Genomic DNA, 15356 nt, shown 5'->3' with positions numbered 1-15356 from the left:
TTATAGCTAGCTAGCTCCAATGAGATGTTTTTAGCATCTTTCGAGGAATCACATGTTTGAAACCTTAGTCTACTTTATCCTATGTTGCCACGCGTATACTTGGCGTATGACCTAATTCTTTCCCCTCTTGATTTCAATAACCCGTCATTCTTTCTACATGCGTGTGGAGTATAGTGTAAAAAAAATCTGAAATGCCGCTAGAACGCAAAGGTGCAAAGAAATATCATGGCCGGAACGGCCCAAACAACGAGGGCGGCCTCTGAACACCGTCCCCGGTCAAGTCCACCACAGAGTGCATCGGCATGAGTCGCACTGGACCAGATGCTCCAGATGTTCCAGATGCTACAACACAATCCCCGATAACTGTCCCACGCTCCACAAAGCCAGTCTGCGAAGGTCCAGACACAGGGACCCCAGCCTCAGAAGCCGAATTCAACCCGGGAACGGGCTGCAACGGCGCAGGAACCGCATCCACAGCACCCTCACCCATAACCTGGTCATGCTCCGCAAACCCAATCCGTCGCCGCTGGGCCGATGGCCTCTGAACACCAATCGAATCGGAGTCGGCATCGGACTCCAAACCCCGAGGCCGTTTCTGCGCCGATGGCTTGGATGCACGGACCCTCTCTTTATCGGGAATCGGCAATTTATGCCGATCAAATAGCCCGAGTGGATGTGTCAGCGGAGCCATGCCAGCCGAAGCCTCGTCGGACATGGGCAAAAAGGGCTCGTTCTTAATGATGTCGCTCATGGTACTATCTTGAAGCGGGTCATTTCCCGCATGTTTCGTCTCCTCCGCGGTCATATTTTTGCTGCGGTTGAGCATCCGGTATTCGAGGGTGTCGCCTAGGACGAGGGTTTCAACGTAGACTGGTCTTTTCTGGCCGATTCTGTGGGCTCGTTTGATGGCTTGGCTTTCCACGTTACGTTCCCAGATTGGGTTGACGATGTACATCCTTGAGGCTTCGGGGATGTGGAGACCATGCGAGGCTTGTTTGACACTCATCAGTAGAACACGGACCTCTTCGGTTTCGCGGAATTCGCTCAGACTCTCGGTTTTGACATTGGATCCCATACTTGCGGTACTGGCGTATGTGCGGAATTTGACTGCTATTAACTCCAGGCCTTGCTCGACCCAGGAAGCGACGTTGTCGTGTTCATAGAAGATGATTATTTTCTCGGTTTTCTGGAATTTTAGCACTTTGTCTAACAAGTATCGAAGCTTGGCTGATGCTACTCCTTCCAGCTTCGTTTGCTTCAAGGGAGAGGTTTCTGGGAGAGTGCGGAAGTTCAAAGTTTGATCTTTGTCTTTCTTTTTAGTAGTAGCTGTCTGGCTGTGTTGAACTAGCTCCCGACGAACTTTGATACCCTCTCCTGCGAGACCGTCGGCGGGATCAGACATGCGGAGACGGCTCACCACAAATTCTTGCGCGCGACGGGCTTGGGTCATACCCATGAGCAGAGGCTCGTGGTCGGTGTCTGTGGCATCAAGGGCCCACATGTTGCGAGCATGCTCTGGGAAATGCCGAACGAAGACTCCAAGCTCATGCATCTTTTTGAACCCATTCCAGCCGGGGGAATTCATTGCCTTTCGTCCGATCAGGATGCCCTGTTTCAATTGGTTGAAATCTGCCACTGTCATCTTCTCTTGGTTCTTTTCCAGATATTCTAGAGCAATGTCGACAGTGCTTTGGACATTGTCATTGCCAGCCCACCAAAATCCAGCCAGCCGTAAGTTTTGTATCAACTCAGTGAGCCTGTGTTTGTTTTTGTTTTTCTTGTTTGTTTCGTCGCCCTCATAAAACATATAGTCGGGACCTTCACGTTCAGATGTAATGGCGTTGACTGCGAGTGTAAAGAGGAACATGTTGATGTATAGCCTGTCGTAGAAAGTCGGCTCAAGGTAGACCACTTTGTTATACAGCGGTGGAAGAGTGATCTCTTTTTTGACCGTTTCGTACCGGTGTCGCACAACAAGACTCTGGAGGGTCGCACGTAGAGACGGAGATTTTCGAGAAATCCCATCTTTACCTACCGTTTTTGTGTAGCATGCCCATTCTTTAGGATTGTTGGCCCAAGGCATGAGTTTGAAGAAATTATGAACCATATCGCCCAATTTCCTCAAGTCCGGGTCTTCATTGCCCCCCTTTCTGCGGGTTTGAGGGATGGAACCGGCGTAATCGTCGGGTGACGATTCAGTATCATCTGTGCCCACTTCCTGTGAAGCAATGCTAAGTTCCACTCCATACATTTCTGAGAGAGGAGTTCCCGAGATCATCCAGCGGCGTTCAAATTTCAGCTTTCTTAGAAAGTCGACCATTTCCGTTGTTCTACCCGCAAGGTTGTGCCCTTCATCGACGATAACTCGCAACCAGTGAAGATCGAGAATAGGGGCATCCGACTTCTGCGCACGACTGTTGCGGTTTGCTTTCTCTTTGCTGCATCGGCCTTTGGAGAACATCACAATATCAAAGTCCAGAAGGTCGTCTGTTGATGGTGTTGTGTCCTTCGTTCGCAGTACTAGGAGTTTCAGATCGCTAGTGTGAGTAGCGATCTCACGTTCCCAGTGGTCCATCAAGTTTTCCGGGACAATAACGAGTGTACCAGAGCAGAGACGAATGTGCTCCGCCGGCTCGGCGTACCCTGATGTAGACCTTTGATTATCGCGTTTCGCCGGTATCATGTAGGCACCACTCTGGGCCATGCAGGCCTTCCTGCAATTATCATAATTTTTCTTTTTCTTTTCCAGCTGCGAATCAAAAAAGTCCTTCCAGGGCAGGGAAAATCGACCAACAGCAGCAGCGGTCATTTCCATTAATGTTCCAGTCTTGTTCCTGATGGGGTTTTCGAGTGTTTGATACTCCACCGGGATTTGAGGGAAATGTCCCCGCGTAGCCAATATCACAGCAAGGCTGATGAGGGTTTTCCCACATCCCATGGACTCTGCCAAAATCCCTAGTAACAGTCAGTATAGTTCACTAAGATATTCACAAACCAACAATCATTGGGAAAATCAGCGCCAATAATGTAAGCACCTACCTCCACAGGCCTCGGGATACAATATCTTGTCCCTCAGAATGCTCCCAGACTCCTTATTGTAATAGAACTCCAACCCAGTCGGACCTCGCCAAGGCTGGAATCTCGGATCAAGCGCTAACGCCGGCTCTGCCTCCCGCTGCACCATCACAACAGCAGATTCGCGCTGAAACGGATGAAGCTGTGTTTTAAGGCCTCGAACCGAATCGCCAAGCAATGCCTCCATAGAGTCCCGGGAGTGCAAATTTGTTGCGCGATCCAAGTCCAGAGTGGGTTCTTGCAGCGTATTGAATATGTAATACAGGGATTCTTCTTCTTCGCTATCGGGCTGAGTGTTGGCAATTACACCAGCATGGGCATCAACCAAGCTGTTCCATGCTTTGGAGGAGTTGTCGATCATAGACATGATGAGTTTGAGATGGCTTAGGAGAATATTTTCGGTTTCACCTCTTTTCTTTTTTTGAATGGGTTTCTTTTGCTGTGCGTTTGGTAGTACGAAAACTTGTACATTGTTGCTGTCAACAAGAGAGCGTGTTCGAATCCATTCGTGTTTTTCTAGCAGCGCTATCTCGGAGTCTGGGTAGCGGGGCTTGGAGGAGAATTTGCCTAAAACGCCGGCTGGGATATAGCCATCCATATGCGCATCCATTGTCTCTAGGGTATGTGGTTCAAGAGGCTCATCTGTAACATCCGCCTCGAGGGTCTCATTTTTCATCCTTAGGTCGAGCCCACCTGTCACATCTGGGCCGGGAGGCGCATCTAGCGCCTCTGGGTCTTCCCATTTCATATCGGGTTCAGGAGTGGACATGGTACCGAAAAACGGAGGAACCCCTGAAGGTCTGTGGTTCATTTGTATTGGTCTTATAATGGGGCCTGGGGCCCATTGTGCTTGCCCCGACATGGCGAATACCTGTAAGAAGAAACAATATGAGATAGAATCTGGAGAGATATTGGCAGAATAGTGACCGCTTTTGATAAGCGGCTCCGCCCTGTCGGGTTGGGGGTGGATCAAAGAGGGTCCGAGCGCCCACGGGTTGGCTCCTTACGGCAACGTCCTTTTCTTTTTTGACAGGTTTTACAACGTCCATTAATGGCTATATTAACCTCATTAATTACACTGTTATGACTATTAATATTATTCATTAGAAGTACGATGAGCCATCATCAAATTACCACAATCTAATCTATCACACGCCCCAACCAATGAATCCATGACTCCTTAAACAATGCACCAAATCCAAATTCCATTCTCTGCCCAGGCCCCAAACAGGCCCGAGCTTGATCTCGAGCTTACTGGGTCAAAAAGTCCTCAATCTCAAAACCCATCCGCTTAAGCGCCTTCTCCTCCAAGTCTCTTCCAACAATCTTCCTCAGCACAACTGTGCGAGCATCCTGCAGCCGGACCTCAACAGGATTCCCACCCATACGATCCAGCTCCTCCTTACTGCACTCACGAATATAGACCGTGATATCAGGACCCACGCACGCGCGCCACAGCGACGCCATCCACTGCCAGTGATCGAGCGGCGCGTAGGAGTCGCCGATGGGCGTGGAGCAGGCGAATGCGTCAGCCGTGGTGAGCTGGTAGCGCGGGACGAGCGCGATCGGCACACCGTAGTTACTGCCCGTTGTGATGGCGCTTGTCTCGGAGCCATTCTCGCTTGACTGGGCTGGGGAGTGGATGTGCATGTTTGCGGTTTTGGGGATGAGGGTGCGCGGGGAGAGGTTTGGGGCGGGGGTTTCCTCGTCTGTTGTTATAGAGCGGGCGTCGACAGAGCCGGCTCTTGAGGTGGATTTCACGAAGCCGACGACGTCGTCGGAGATCCGGTGCCAGGCTGAGATGGTGTTGAGGTAGTCGACTGTCGCGTCGCCCATCTGGCCTGCTTCTGCGGAGTTGGGGCGGGGTGCTTTGATTTCTGGGCCGTCAAAGACTCGTACGTTATACTTTGCTTCCTTTCTTAGGAGGTTGTTGAGGTATTCGACGGCTGTTTGGACGAGGTCTGGGTCTTGGCCGTCCACGGCGATGACGGGGCCGCGGGCTGGGGGGATGTCGTCGCGGAATGAGGGGAGGAGTGGTGGGGAGATCTTGGCGAGGACTTTGATCTTGTTGAGGAAGGGGATTGTCATGACTGTTGCTTCGACACTGGATCCTTCTTGTGGATAGGGTGTCATGGGAGTCATCACCGGTGTTGTGGTCTGGAGTGGCGGTAGCTTCAGACTGGGGTCCGGGTGTGGCTGGCCCGGGACACTTTGATATGGCCGTTGCGGTTGGAGCATGGGGAGATGACGTGGCGGCATATCAGGACGAGCACTCCACGGGGTCATCGGGTGCGGTGACTCGGGAATGGCACTGCCAGGACTGTGGTCCCGGTAAGAGGGATGTAAAGTTGGCTTGAATGAGCCGTGGGATACTCGGCGACGTTTATTATCGGGAGATCGACCACTGGGTTCCTCCCAGTGTCTTTGGCGAGAACGGGGATCGTGGTCCATCTTTGCCGACTTTGGTACGGGATTGGGGTCCTTTTCGTGGCCTTGGAAGCTTCTTGGCGGCATGGCATTTGGGTGCGGTGATGATACTGAGAAATTTGATGGTGGTCGATACCCAGGCCCACCGCTGGGTGTGAACGGGGTCATGGGGGAAGCGGGTGCATTCATCAATCGACCACCACATCTGTTACAGTGCGATGAACCAGATGGATTGTGCCCAATTCCAGAGGCCGAACTCCGGGCGCTTCCATCCCGACCATACCGCCGAGGCTGGTAGCGGTAGTCAGGGTATTGCTGCTGATGCCGAGCTTTTTCCTCCTGAGGTAATTTGTCAGTGTTTTTGAAATCACATTTTCAGAGATGCCAGTCTTACCTCTGCAAGTGCCTTCCATTTGCTCTTATCATCCTCCGACAGAGATCGCCACTGTTCTCCAATAATCTTGGAGATTTCGGGATTGGCCAAGCCCGGATTGTGAGCGACCACCATGGCCTGATAATGCTGACGATACAGAATAAAAGCTAGAAATTGGACCATTAGCTATGTCCCATGTATTCGAAAGATCAGATCTGGCTAACGAAGACCAAAAAAGAAACAATCGAAAAAAGCCACTTGCCAATCTCTAATGACGGTGCGGACAGTATCGACTCACCATTACGAGGCCGGGGAATTTTCGGATCCGGTTGACAGAGGCAAAACTGCATGGCACTCTCTTTCTGTGATTTGACGGGACTGGTACTGCTGGCGGAAGATGAAGATGACCGATCTGATCTGTCGCGCAATGGCAATTCCTTGGTTGAGATCATGGACCCGACAGGTTTGGCGGAGCCATTTGAGGACATCTTGTGTGCATGTGCATGTGGCTCTTTGGATGCATTTAGGGATATATGTTGATGTGTCCGATGTACTGCTGATCGAGGCTCAGCGTATCTGCCTAAAGGTCCCACTGGACCACCGTCGGCCGGGTGTCTCATGGCCATGGCAGACAATTCTTCGTTCATGACTTTGTGATCGAGTAAATTGCTCGGTCTAGGCAGAGTGGCTTGAGCAGACTCATAGCGTAGAGCAACAGGGTGAGGGAGAACTCGATCGTAAGACATTTATTTAATACTTTTCTCTCTCAATGAAAGGGCTCGAAGGCGAAGTTTGAATGAAAGAAATACCACAAGGGAAAGGTAAAAGGGGAGGGGGGGAAAAGCATAAGCGTTGAAAGAGAAGGCAGAAGTGAATAGGTTTGGAGAGCGACTGGGCCCTAAGAAATAACAAGAAAGAAAGAGGAGGGGGCTAGATGTGAGCAACAAAGAGAATGAATCCAAATGAATCCCACTGAATCAAAATCGGGGGAAAATGGGCAAATAATCCCAATAAGAAATGATTGAAAGACCGGGGAATACCAGGGATTAGGACACAGCGAAGTATAGCGTTTGGACCCAAAAGCCCTAAACAGCGCAGGATTCTTTGTCTGGTGTTTTTTTTTCCTCCCCCAGAATCCCTGTCTAGCGGCTGGTTCTTTGACAATAGCTCCAGATTGCTCTTGATATTTTGACCGAGCCAACCGAGATAAAAAAGAAATTATCACCGAAATCAAAACAATTAAGAAAAATTAAGAAAAGAATTAAGACAAATTGATAGCCAGTGGCTTTTCTTTGTTATACATTCATTCTCATCCTATACTACTACTATGGAGACTTCTTGAAAATCTCAACCGTTATACTCCGTACTTCTAACTGACACGGTACCCTTCAGATTATTAGGTAGCTCCCAAATAGAAAAAAAAAAGGAAAAGAAAAAGAAGCAAAAAAAAAGGAAAAACGAGGTGTCAACTCAAAAAAAAAAAAAACGAACTAAGAAAAATCCCCCTAAAATCCCCCTAAGATCCTCCTAATTTCCCTAATCCTCCTAATTTCCCAAGGGCCAAGGCACTAGAGTCATTGTTTTCTTTGTCTCCGGATGCGGCGACCCGCTTGATCGAGCTGGTCCACGAGGCTCCACTGACCAGTTCCTGGACGTTGATTGGTCGGGGCATTTCCAAAATCAGTTCCCCGTCAAATCCAACAAAGAAATCAGTTTGACTGGAACAAGTTAGACAACTTAGACATATTACATAGGATAAGTTAGATATAGACTTTGGTTTGATTGTCTCATGGCATTGTCACCTGGACTGATCTACGGAGTATATTCTTTTCTATTCATACTCATTATATTCATTCACTATTATGTATAATCATATTTCAAATCAACACTATCTCTCCCACGCCGGGATCCGGGATGATCTCATCGCCGATCTCTCGATCCACCATGTCTACGGAGTAAATACATACGTTACAGTCAAACTCGCTGGGACTCTAAACAATACCACCCTTTCCCCCCCCCCTATTATTTTCTCCTATGTCTCGGGTAATGGGTTGGTCTGGGTCTTCCCGTCAAGTTCCAATAACTCTTCTGCAGGTTCCAGTTAATGGTTTGACATTCGGTACTACCGTGTCCTTCCTTCCAAGGCTGGTTCAGAGTCAAGGGTTCAAATGTTCAGATCCACCCGTGGACCCTTTTTGATTGTCCTGGAACCTGGTCATTGCTCCGCATCAAGTATAGTCGGGTTTGCGTTTGATGCTCGGGTATCGACATCATTTGCTACATGTACGTATAGACCTCCCCGGGCACACACTTGCGAGACGTCATATTTGTCACCGTTCTTTTTTTTTTTTTTTTTTTCGCTGCTCATTTTTGAGTTGTTTGTGTGAAGAATTGGTTTCTCATTGATCTAGACAATGTCTAAGCTGCAAACCCCCGTCGGTTGTGGCGCTTCCCTGATGCTCTCCCTTTGGGTCCCTTGGGTTCAACAAAAATATCAATTTCCATGGTCCATTTCCGCTGCCCAGGAGCCGGTGAGCTAAAAGTCCCAAATGCATTTTTGGTGCCTGAATTCAACAGTGTCACAATCAGCAAAAAATGGGAATGACGACCTGTCGATCCTTCCCCCACCCCACGTTTCTTATAGAAATGGTAGGGAATGACGAAGAAAGAAAAGGGACCACTTACCAGAACAGATACTTATCTGAAATTCTCACACTGTTTCTTCTCCTTTGACATCATGACCTGGAACCCACTCTCAACATAAGGCTCCACGATATCTTCTCACCCAGGGTCCAAGTTCTTCCCTAACCTATTTCCCTCAATGCCCGCCGCATAGGGCTGCCCAGTCACGAATGCGTTCGTCGCAAAAGCAATTGGTATCAAAAAGATACATAGTACCACGACTCCACCCCCTAGCCACCTCGCGGATACTTCCCATCCCACCCTTCCAGGATCCCCACCGAATCCTTGTACCGACCACCTGCAGACCTGAACCCAGGTGGGAAAGTCACATCGACCGTCTGCGTCAAAATGAGTTTCGGCACCGTTGTGCCCCATCGCGCGGGCGTGTTGAGCTGACCAATAACCGTTGCAACACGCCGCTCAACCAATTTGCTTACTGCGTAGTCCTTTGTAACCAAGCTTCAGATATGACCGTGCGGTCCTGACGGGACCGGACCGCTTCCTCGGAAAGTCCATTTGTCGCGGCTGCCTCGCCACTGCTGGAGCTAAGACTTAAAAGTCTACGAGGTGGGTCTAAGGCAGTTGGTCTAGTAGATCGAGTTCTTTGTTGTCGATTACGGCGCCGATGCTCTTGCCTTTTAGGGGACTAATCGCGTTTCGGGTTGTTTCGGTCAGACATGATGCTTGTTTCTCCCGTGTTTATACTTTCCACGGGTGTTATATTGCCATTGAACAAAGCCAGTCAATCCATACCCTTGCCTTGTGACTTGTCGGATTGGTTATCGCTCTGAATCTCCGAATACGACTAATCACTGGTCAAATATGCTAGCTGCATGGAATAAATATGATGCTAAAGGGAGGATATCGGGGAACCTCTGTGACATCAAAAGCCACGAAAATCTTGCAGGCAGAGCGTAGAAACGGTTAAACACGCACGTCGTGGTCACTGAACGGTTAAGTGCCAGAATAGGCCCGGTTGAGTAGTGGCGATCTCAGGTCTTCTTGTTTCGGATATAAAACAAGTCGCCCCAAATACTCTGATGGCAAATTGTAAGTCGAGATATGCTCCCAGGTAGCAAAACCAATGCGATACAATGTAATCAGAAACGAATGTCTTTCATATTCTACGGGGAACCAAATGATTATCCAGCATTACAAAGAATTGGAGATTATGACGAAATCTCCACTCGGACAAGAAGCACCGGCAAGGTCTAGATTGACCGCGTGGCTCGGAAAGAGCCGAGTAGACTAACATCAGACCAGACAAATCAGACTTGCCGGGTTGAACTTCTTTTTACTTGTGGAGCAGACTGGGCCACAATTTCTTGATCTGGTATTTTCTTCCGTATCTAAGCCTCTTGCTGATATTTGGGTTCTCCTGTTCTTTCACATTCTCCAGTCCGAATAGTGGAGATGGGTCTAGACTTACTTACTTGCATCTCTTACAAAAACCCATCACACAAGGTCACGTCCAGTGGCGTTCTGTTTCGCATTGTCTTAGGGATTTGTCATTCTTTCGACCTATTTGCCGTCTGAGACGCAATTGTTTCTCGGTACTATTGATATGCCAAGACATTGTATACTGCAGATCTCTAGAGCGGAGTACCTGTGAGACACGATGTTTCTATTGGAAAATAGATGGATAAGGGATAAAAAAAAGTATGGGGAAAAGATACGATGGAGATTGACGAACTATGTAATCATTTTCTTTTTTCTGGTTGTAACACTGAGAGGAGACATCTAAAAATACATCCAAAACATTGTAGTATTATCTTGAATATGATATTGGAACGTTTCTGATATTGTTTTGAGCAAAATGGATCGTATTTCTGAACCCCTATGTCACCAAGGACAAAGGTCGCATAGGCGGCTGACTATTCCCGTACATGATACCCGGAATGGGATCAGCGGTTAGTTAACCAGTACTTGGTCATTCCTGGGTCTTCATAGTCTGAAGTCGTCCAGGGCTTATCCGCCTATCATCATGAGACAGTGTCTTACAAATCCAGGGGTTGTCTGCTCAATGACCCATGCACTGGCGTTTGCAAGGTCTGATATGCCAATGGTTCAGACCACAGGCCAAGTATAGAGTCAAATATGGTTAGTGGAGGCTGTTAATTTGCAAACGTCGTACGAGGCTCGTGGTGGCTGTCAATGAGTCGCTTGGTGAGACCATGTTCAGTCTTTGATGTGTATAAAAGTTGAAGTTCGGCCGGTCGAGACTGAATCATGACCCGAAACATTCATTCATCATTCCGTTGGTGATTCTAAGTCGGTCGGATTCAAAATTCGCACTGGGAGGTCTTGCATATGAGTAAAGGAGCACTCTGTTGATTCAGGGCGGACGGAAAGCTATAGTTGCTGGCGGCCCTGGATATGTGTTGTGTTTTAGATGCATAGTTGGCGGGGGCGAGTTGCATATGCATCATTGAGAATACAGTTATTTTGGTGTTTTCGGCACTCTGTAGATACCCACACCACAACATTTTATGAACTTGACATAGTTGATGAACGAAGAAAAGAAAATGTCAGGGTGCTGATACCCAGTCACATGACCCGATGAAACCACGCTAAACTCCATTTGGTGACCACAAGCCCTACTTCCCACACGTGACACGTGACTTGCACCTCGCTAAGCCGGCGAACTAAAAAAATCCACAATACAGACTCCTTCGACGACAATCTCACAAATCGACAACACCCGCGCTACCGTCTTGACCGCGCCGCCTCCGTCAAGATGAAGCTCAACGTCTCCTACCCGGCCAATGGGTCCCAGAAAATTATCGAGATCGACGATGAGCGCAAGCTCCGTCCCTTCATGGAGAAGCGCATGGGCACCGAAGTCAGCACTCCCTTATCCTTCATCCTTCCCCGACTCCGACACCAAATCGATGAACAATATATACACACACACATACGACTATGGAGAACGACTGGCTAATTGGGATTTCTTTTGATTAGGTTGCCGGCGATGCTCTCGGTGATGAGTTCAAGGGTTACGTCTTCAAGATTACCGGTGGTAACGACAAGCAGGGTACGCATACAATCTCTCTCCATTCCCAGTGTCGGAACAACAATTCGATGATGGAAAATGGAATCCCAACGCACACAACGAGAACAAAAAAATGCTGACGATTTTAATTTACAGGTTTCCCCATGAAGCAGGGTGGTACGTACACAGCCGCACAACAACCTGGGGAATGATCAAAAAAAATTATATCCCCAGGGATCCAACCACCAAACCGCAGGATACTCATCGAATTTATTTCTACAGTTCTCCTCCCCACCCGTACCCGTCTGCTCCTTGCCGACGGCCACAGCTGCTACCGCCCCCGCCGCACCGGTGAGCGCAAGCGCAAGTCCGTCCGCGGTGCCATCACCGGTCTGGACCTTGCCGTCCTTGCTCTGTCCATCGTCAAGCAGGGCGAGGGTGAGCTCCCCGGTCTCACCGACACCGTTGTCCCCAAGCGTCTCGGCCCCAAGCGTGCCACCAAGATCCGTCGCTTCTTCGGTCTCGACAAGAAGGACGACGTCCGCAAGTTCGTCATCCGCCGTACCGTCACCAAGGAGGGCAAGCAGGATTACACCAAGGCCCCCAAGATCCAGCGTCTGGTTACCCCCCAGCGTCTCCAGCGCAAGCGCCAACGCGTTGCCATCAAGCGCCGCCGTGCTGAGACTGCCCGTGATGCTGCGTAAGACTTCCCCCCTCTTCTTTTTCTATGCTCTGATCAATTTATCCACTGGGTGTATTGGTTTGATTTTTTTGGAGGAAAAAAAAGAAATTTTGAACTAACGGTTACATAGTAACGACTACGCTAAGCTCCTTGCCGGCCGTGTCCACGAGGAGAAGTCCAAGCGTGATGAGCTCCGCAAGCGGAGAGCTTCCTCCATGCGGAAGTAAACTTCCAAACCCGCGGTTTTATGATTTCGTTCTGCGGCGATGGGGTTTAATGGAGGAGCTTCACGTCTCTGGGATGATTTGAGGGGAATTCACAAAAAATGAATCACTCTCAGGGGCGCGGAGGATACATGTCTGATAAAAAGAAAAGGGAACAAGAAAAGAGACGGGGAACAGGTTTCAAAACGTACAAAGCAGGCTGAGTGGTTGATACTCCCTTGTGTTTGGCTACGGTGATTTCGGGCCTTGGGAGTCGCATGCATATCTGTGTTGAACCTACCTTTTTTTGATGACCCTTTTTTTTTTGAATGGAGTGCATGCAAATTTCAATACTCAGTTCTGTCAATTGCTCGAGGCTTTTTTTCTCAAGGAGTAGGCGTAGTTTATATTGGGTATGGGAGTAGTCGATTGTATATCCCCCCTCGATTTATATCCTTCCCCCCCTCTTTGTGGGCTCTTAGGTCTACTCCACTTGGATGAAGTCACTTATATACACTAGTTCAATAATGCCATTACCTTAAATTCCCCCGCTTCCAGGCGCAGTTCCCCCAAGGGTCAGTATATGCACGGGTCACGTGTTATATAAGGTCTGAACACTTAAAAAGGCGTTCGGAATTATGTTTTTCAAGGTTATGATTGCACTTTGAGGTCAATAGTACGTATTGCGAGCAGAGCTATTACAAAGAACTTCCACTATCGGATGTTGTTTCTACTCTAGCTCCGCGACTAGTAGTGCCCAAGTCGTGTGTGTTCTGCTATATAAATTCACATATGTTGTAGGATCACAGCAGCATATCAAATTTAGAAAAAGCTAAGTCAACACAAAGCCATAGCAACAATTCCTCCATTGAAAAAAACACCAAGTCTAATTTTAAACGCTGTGAAACAGCCCTCAGGCTTTGCAATAATCTAAACTAAATAGGAAGTACTCTGCATAAGAGAGTACATACACACATGCACGATGCAACCGAACCCAGCCAAGGATAACCAACTTCCGCCAGAGAGAACCAGCGTAAAACCAACATTTAAACGTTGATCTCTCTCTTCAAAAGAAAAAACATAGTAAACAATAATAAAACACCCGGGGACTAACATCCTCGTCCAGCTAATAAAAAGGGTCATAAAAATCGTATTTTTTTTTGTTTCCCGCTCACTCCACGGTTTCCGCAACCACGCTCGTAGGTAATCTCTAGGACAACCCGTAGATTTGATCCTCTGTCTTGATGTAATAACTCATTCTCTGCCTTTGATTTACCCCACGGTGTGCGAGAACAAGAAGCTAACTGACTCGCCGTTGTGTGTACGACGGCATGCCTCTGCCAGTGTAGGGCTGATATCGATCGTATGGATCTTGTCGCACTGCTCTTGCTTGTCGCCCAATGGGACAGTGTTGCTGACGATAATGCTGAGAGAGAGAGAGAGAGAGTTAGTCAAAAGTGTCCCGAAAACGTAAATCATTCAATATTCCAATGACTCGATGTTGTTATCTGGGCGTGTACATACCGCTTGAGGCAGCTGCCGTTCAGGTTATCAATCGCCTTGCCGGACAGAATACCGTGTACAACGATGGCGTTGACTTCGGTGGCACCGTGCTGCATGACGGTTTCGGCAGCCTTGGCGAGAGTGCCGCAGGTGTCGGCCATATCGTCGACGATGATAGCGATCTTGTCCTTGACATTACCGACAAGGACCATGCGCGAGACCTCGTTGGGACGGGCACGTTCCTTGTGAATAAGCGCGAATTGCAAGTCCAGGCGATCAGCAATGGCAGTAGCACTTAACAGCAATCCAAATTAGCCTTTGAACTACCCCCGTTATATAGATACATGTATAGCATCCAGATAGGCACAACTTACCGCTTGGCACCACCAGCATCCGGGCTGACGATGACACAGTTGCTGACGTCGAGGTTCTCACGGATATACTTGAGCATGCTGGGCTCGGCGTACAGGTTGTCGACGGGGACGTTGAAGAAGCCCTGGATCTGGCTGGCGTGCAGGTCCATGGTGATAACGTGGTTGCAGCCGGCAGTCTGGAGCATGTTGGCCATCAACTTGGCGGTGATGGGAGCACGACTCTTGTCCTTCTTATCTTGGCGGGCATAAGGGAAGTTGGGGATGACGGCTGTGATGCGGCGGGCTGAGGCGGTCTTGCAAGCGTTGATCATGATCAGAAGCTCCATGAGTCCATCGTTGATATCATTGGGTTTCGTGGATTGGAGAATGAAGACTGCGTAACGAGTCATATATATGAGTGGGGGTTCTTGAGATCACGATTAAGGTGGGATGCTCGTACCATCTTCGTCCCGGACGCTCTCTCCGATTGTGACACTAGTTTCTTGGTTGGAGTATTGCAGGACCATAATCTTGGTCAACTCAATACCGAGCCTGATCCATAACTCTAGGATTAGCCGCTGGCCCAGTCTTCCAAGTTTGACCTAGTCGGTTACACATACCGATCAGCAACTAGGTTAGCAAGCTCCGGGTGACTGTTGCCAGTCAGGAGCTTAATGGAGTTGGTAGACATGATGTAGGGCTTTATGAAACAGTAAGAAGAGAGAGATTCAATTCAAAGAAGCACAAAACACACTCTTCTTCAAGATGACCGTGTTCGGCTCAAAAAATCGATTTTCCTCCGCGGCCCCGCATGTCTTTTTTTCTATGCAGTCCCGTGACGGACTCACCGCCTGATGACATAAACCCAACGCCAAGCCCTGGAGCCCTGGGGATCTATATGACCTGCATGTGACATTCTTCTATACTCATAATGACTAGGAAAGAAGTACGCAGCGAATTTGAAGGGAAAAAAAGAAATAAATGCAGCAATTTAAGTACATAAAGAGGGCTCTGAAAAGAACACGGTTGACCTGCACTTCAACCGAATCCCTTACCAGGTGCCTCA

General features: G+C 48.7%; 5 protein-coding genes across 5 annotated transcripts; 1 reads left to right on the top strand and 4 right to left on the bottom strand.

Annotated features, from left to right (window-relative positions):
• Positions 1-223: 223 nt before the first annotated feature.
• Positions 224-3844, bottom strand: N7455_011998 (uncharacterized protein; the record flags this gene model as incomplete). Its single annotated transcript, XM_065606793.1, has 2 exons — positions 224-2955; positions 3040-3844. The coding sequence occupies 2 exons, from the start codon at positions 3842-3844 to the stop codon at positions 224-226; spliced, it is 3537 nt and encodes a 1178-aa protein (XP_065459959.1).
• Positions 3845-4326: 482 nt separating this feature from the next.
• Positions 4327-6363, bottom strand: N7455_011997 (putative HMG box transcriptional regulator; the record flags this gene model as incomplete). The annotated part of the gene is made up of 3 exons (XM_040953770.2): positions 4327-5841; positions 5897-6042; positions 6174-6363. 3 exons carry the CDS (start codon positions 6361-6363, stop codon positions 4327-4329), a joined length of 1851 nt encoding a protein of 616 aa, XP_040815694.2.
• A 2424-nt stretch (positions 6364-8787) lies between these two features.
• Positions 8788-9073, bottom strand: N7455_011996 (uncharacterized protein; the record flags this gene model as incomplete). Its single annotated transcript, XM_065606792.1, is given in 2 exon segments — positions 8788-8993; positions 9013-9073. The coding sequence occupies 2 exon segments, from the start codon at positions 9071-9073 to the stop codon at positions 8788-8790; spliced, it is 267 nt and encodes an 88-aa protein (XP_065459958.1).
• Positions 9074-11294: 2221 nt separating this feature from the next.
• Positions 11295-12458, top strand: N7455_011995 (40S ribosomal protein eS6; the record flags this gene model as incomplete). Its single annotated transcript, XM_040953779.1, has 5 exons — positions 11295-11399; positions 11519-11591; positions 11706-11726; positions 11832-12249; positions 12362-12458. 5 exons carry the CDS (start codon positions 11295-11297, stop codon positions 12456-12458), a joined length of 714 nt encoding a protein of 237 aa, XP_040815817.1.
• Positions 12459-13706: 1248 nt separating this feature from the next.
• N7455_011994 (ribose-phosphate diphosphokinase) lies at positions 13707-14981 on the bottom strand (the record flags this gene model as incomplete). The annotated part of the gene is made up of 5 exons (XM_040953864.1): positions 13707-13860; positions 13959-14231; positions 14312-14684; positions 14751-14842; positions 14911-14981. The coding sequence occupies 5 exons, from the start codon at positions 14979-14981 to the stop codon at positions 13707-13709; spliced, it is 963 nt and encodes a 320-aa protein (XP_040815741.1).
• Between the last annotated feature and the right edge of the window lie 375 nt (positions 14982-15356).

The sequence above is a fragment of the Penicillium solitum genome (genome assembly GCF_028829755.1).
Source record: "Penicillium solitum strain IBT 25940 chromosome Unknown utg000009l_segment0_segment0, whole genome shotgun sequence".
Lineage (NCBI taxonomy): Eukaryota > Fungi > Ascomycota > Eurotiomycetes > Eurotiales > Aspergillaceae > Penicillium > Penicillium solitum.
The sequence above is the reverse complement of the archived record's forward strand: the minus strand, read 5'-3'. Positions and strand labels throughout refer to the sequence as shown.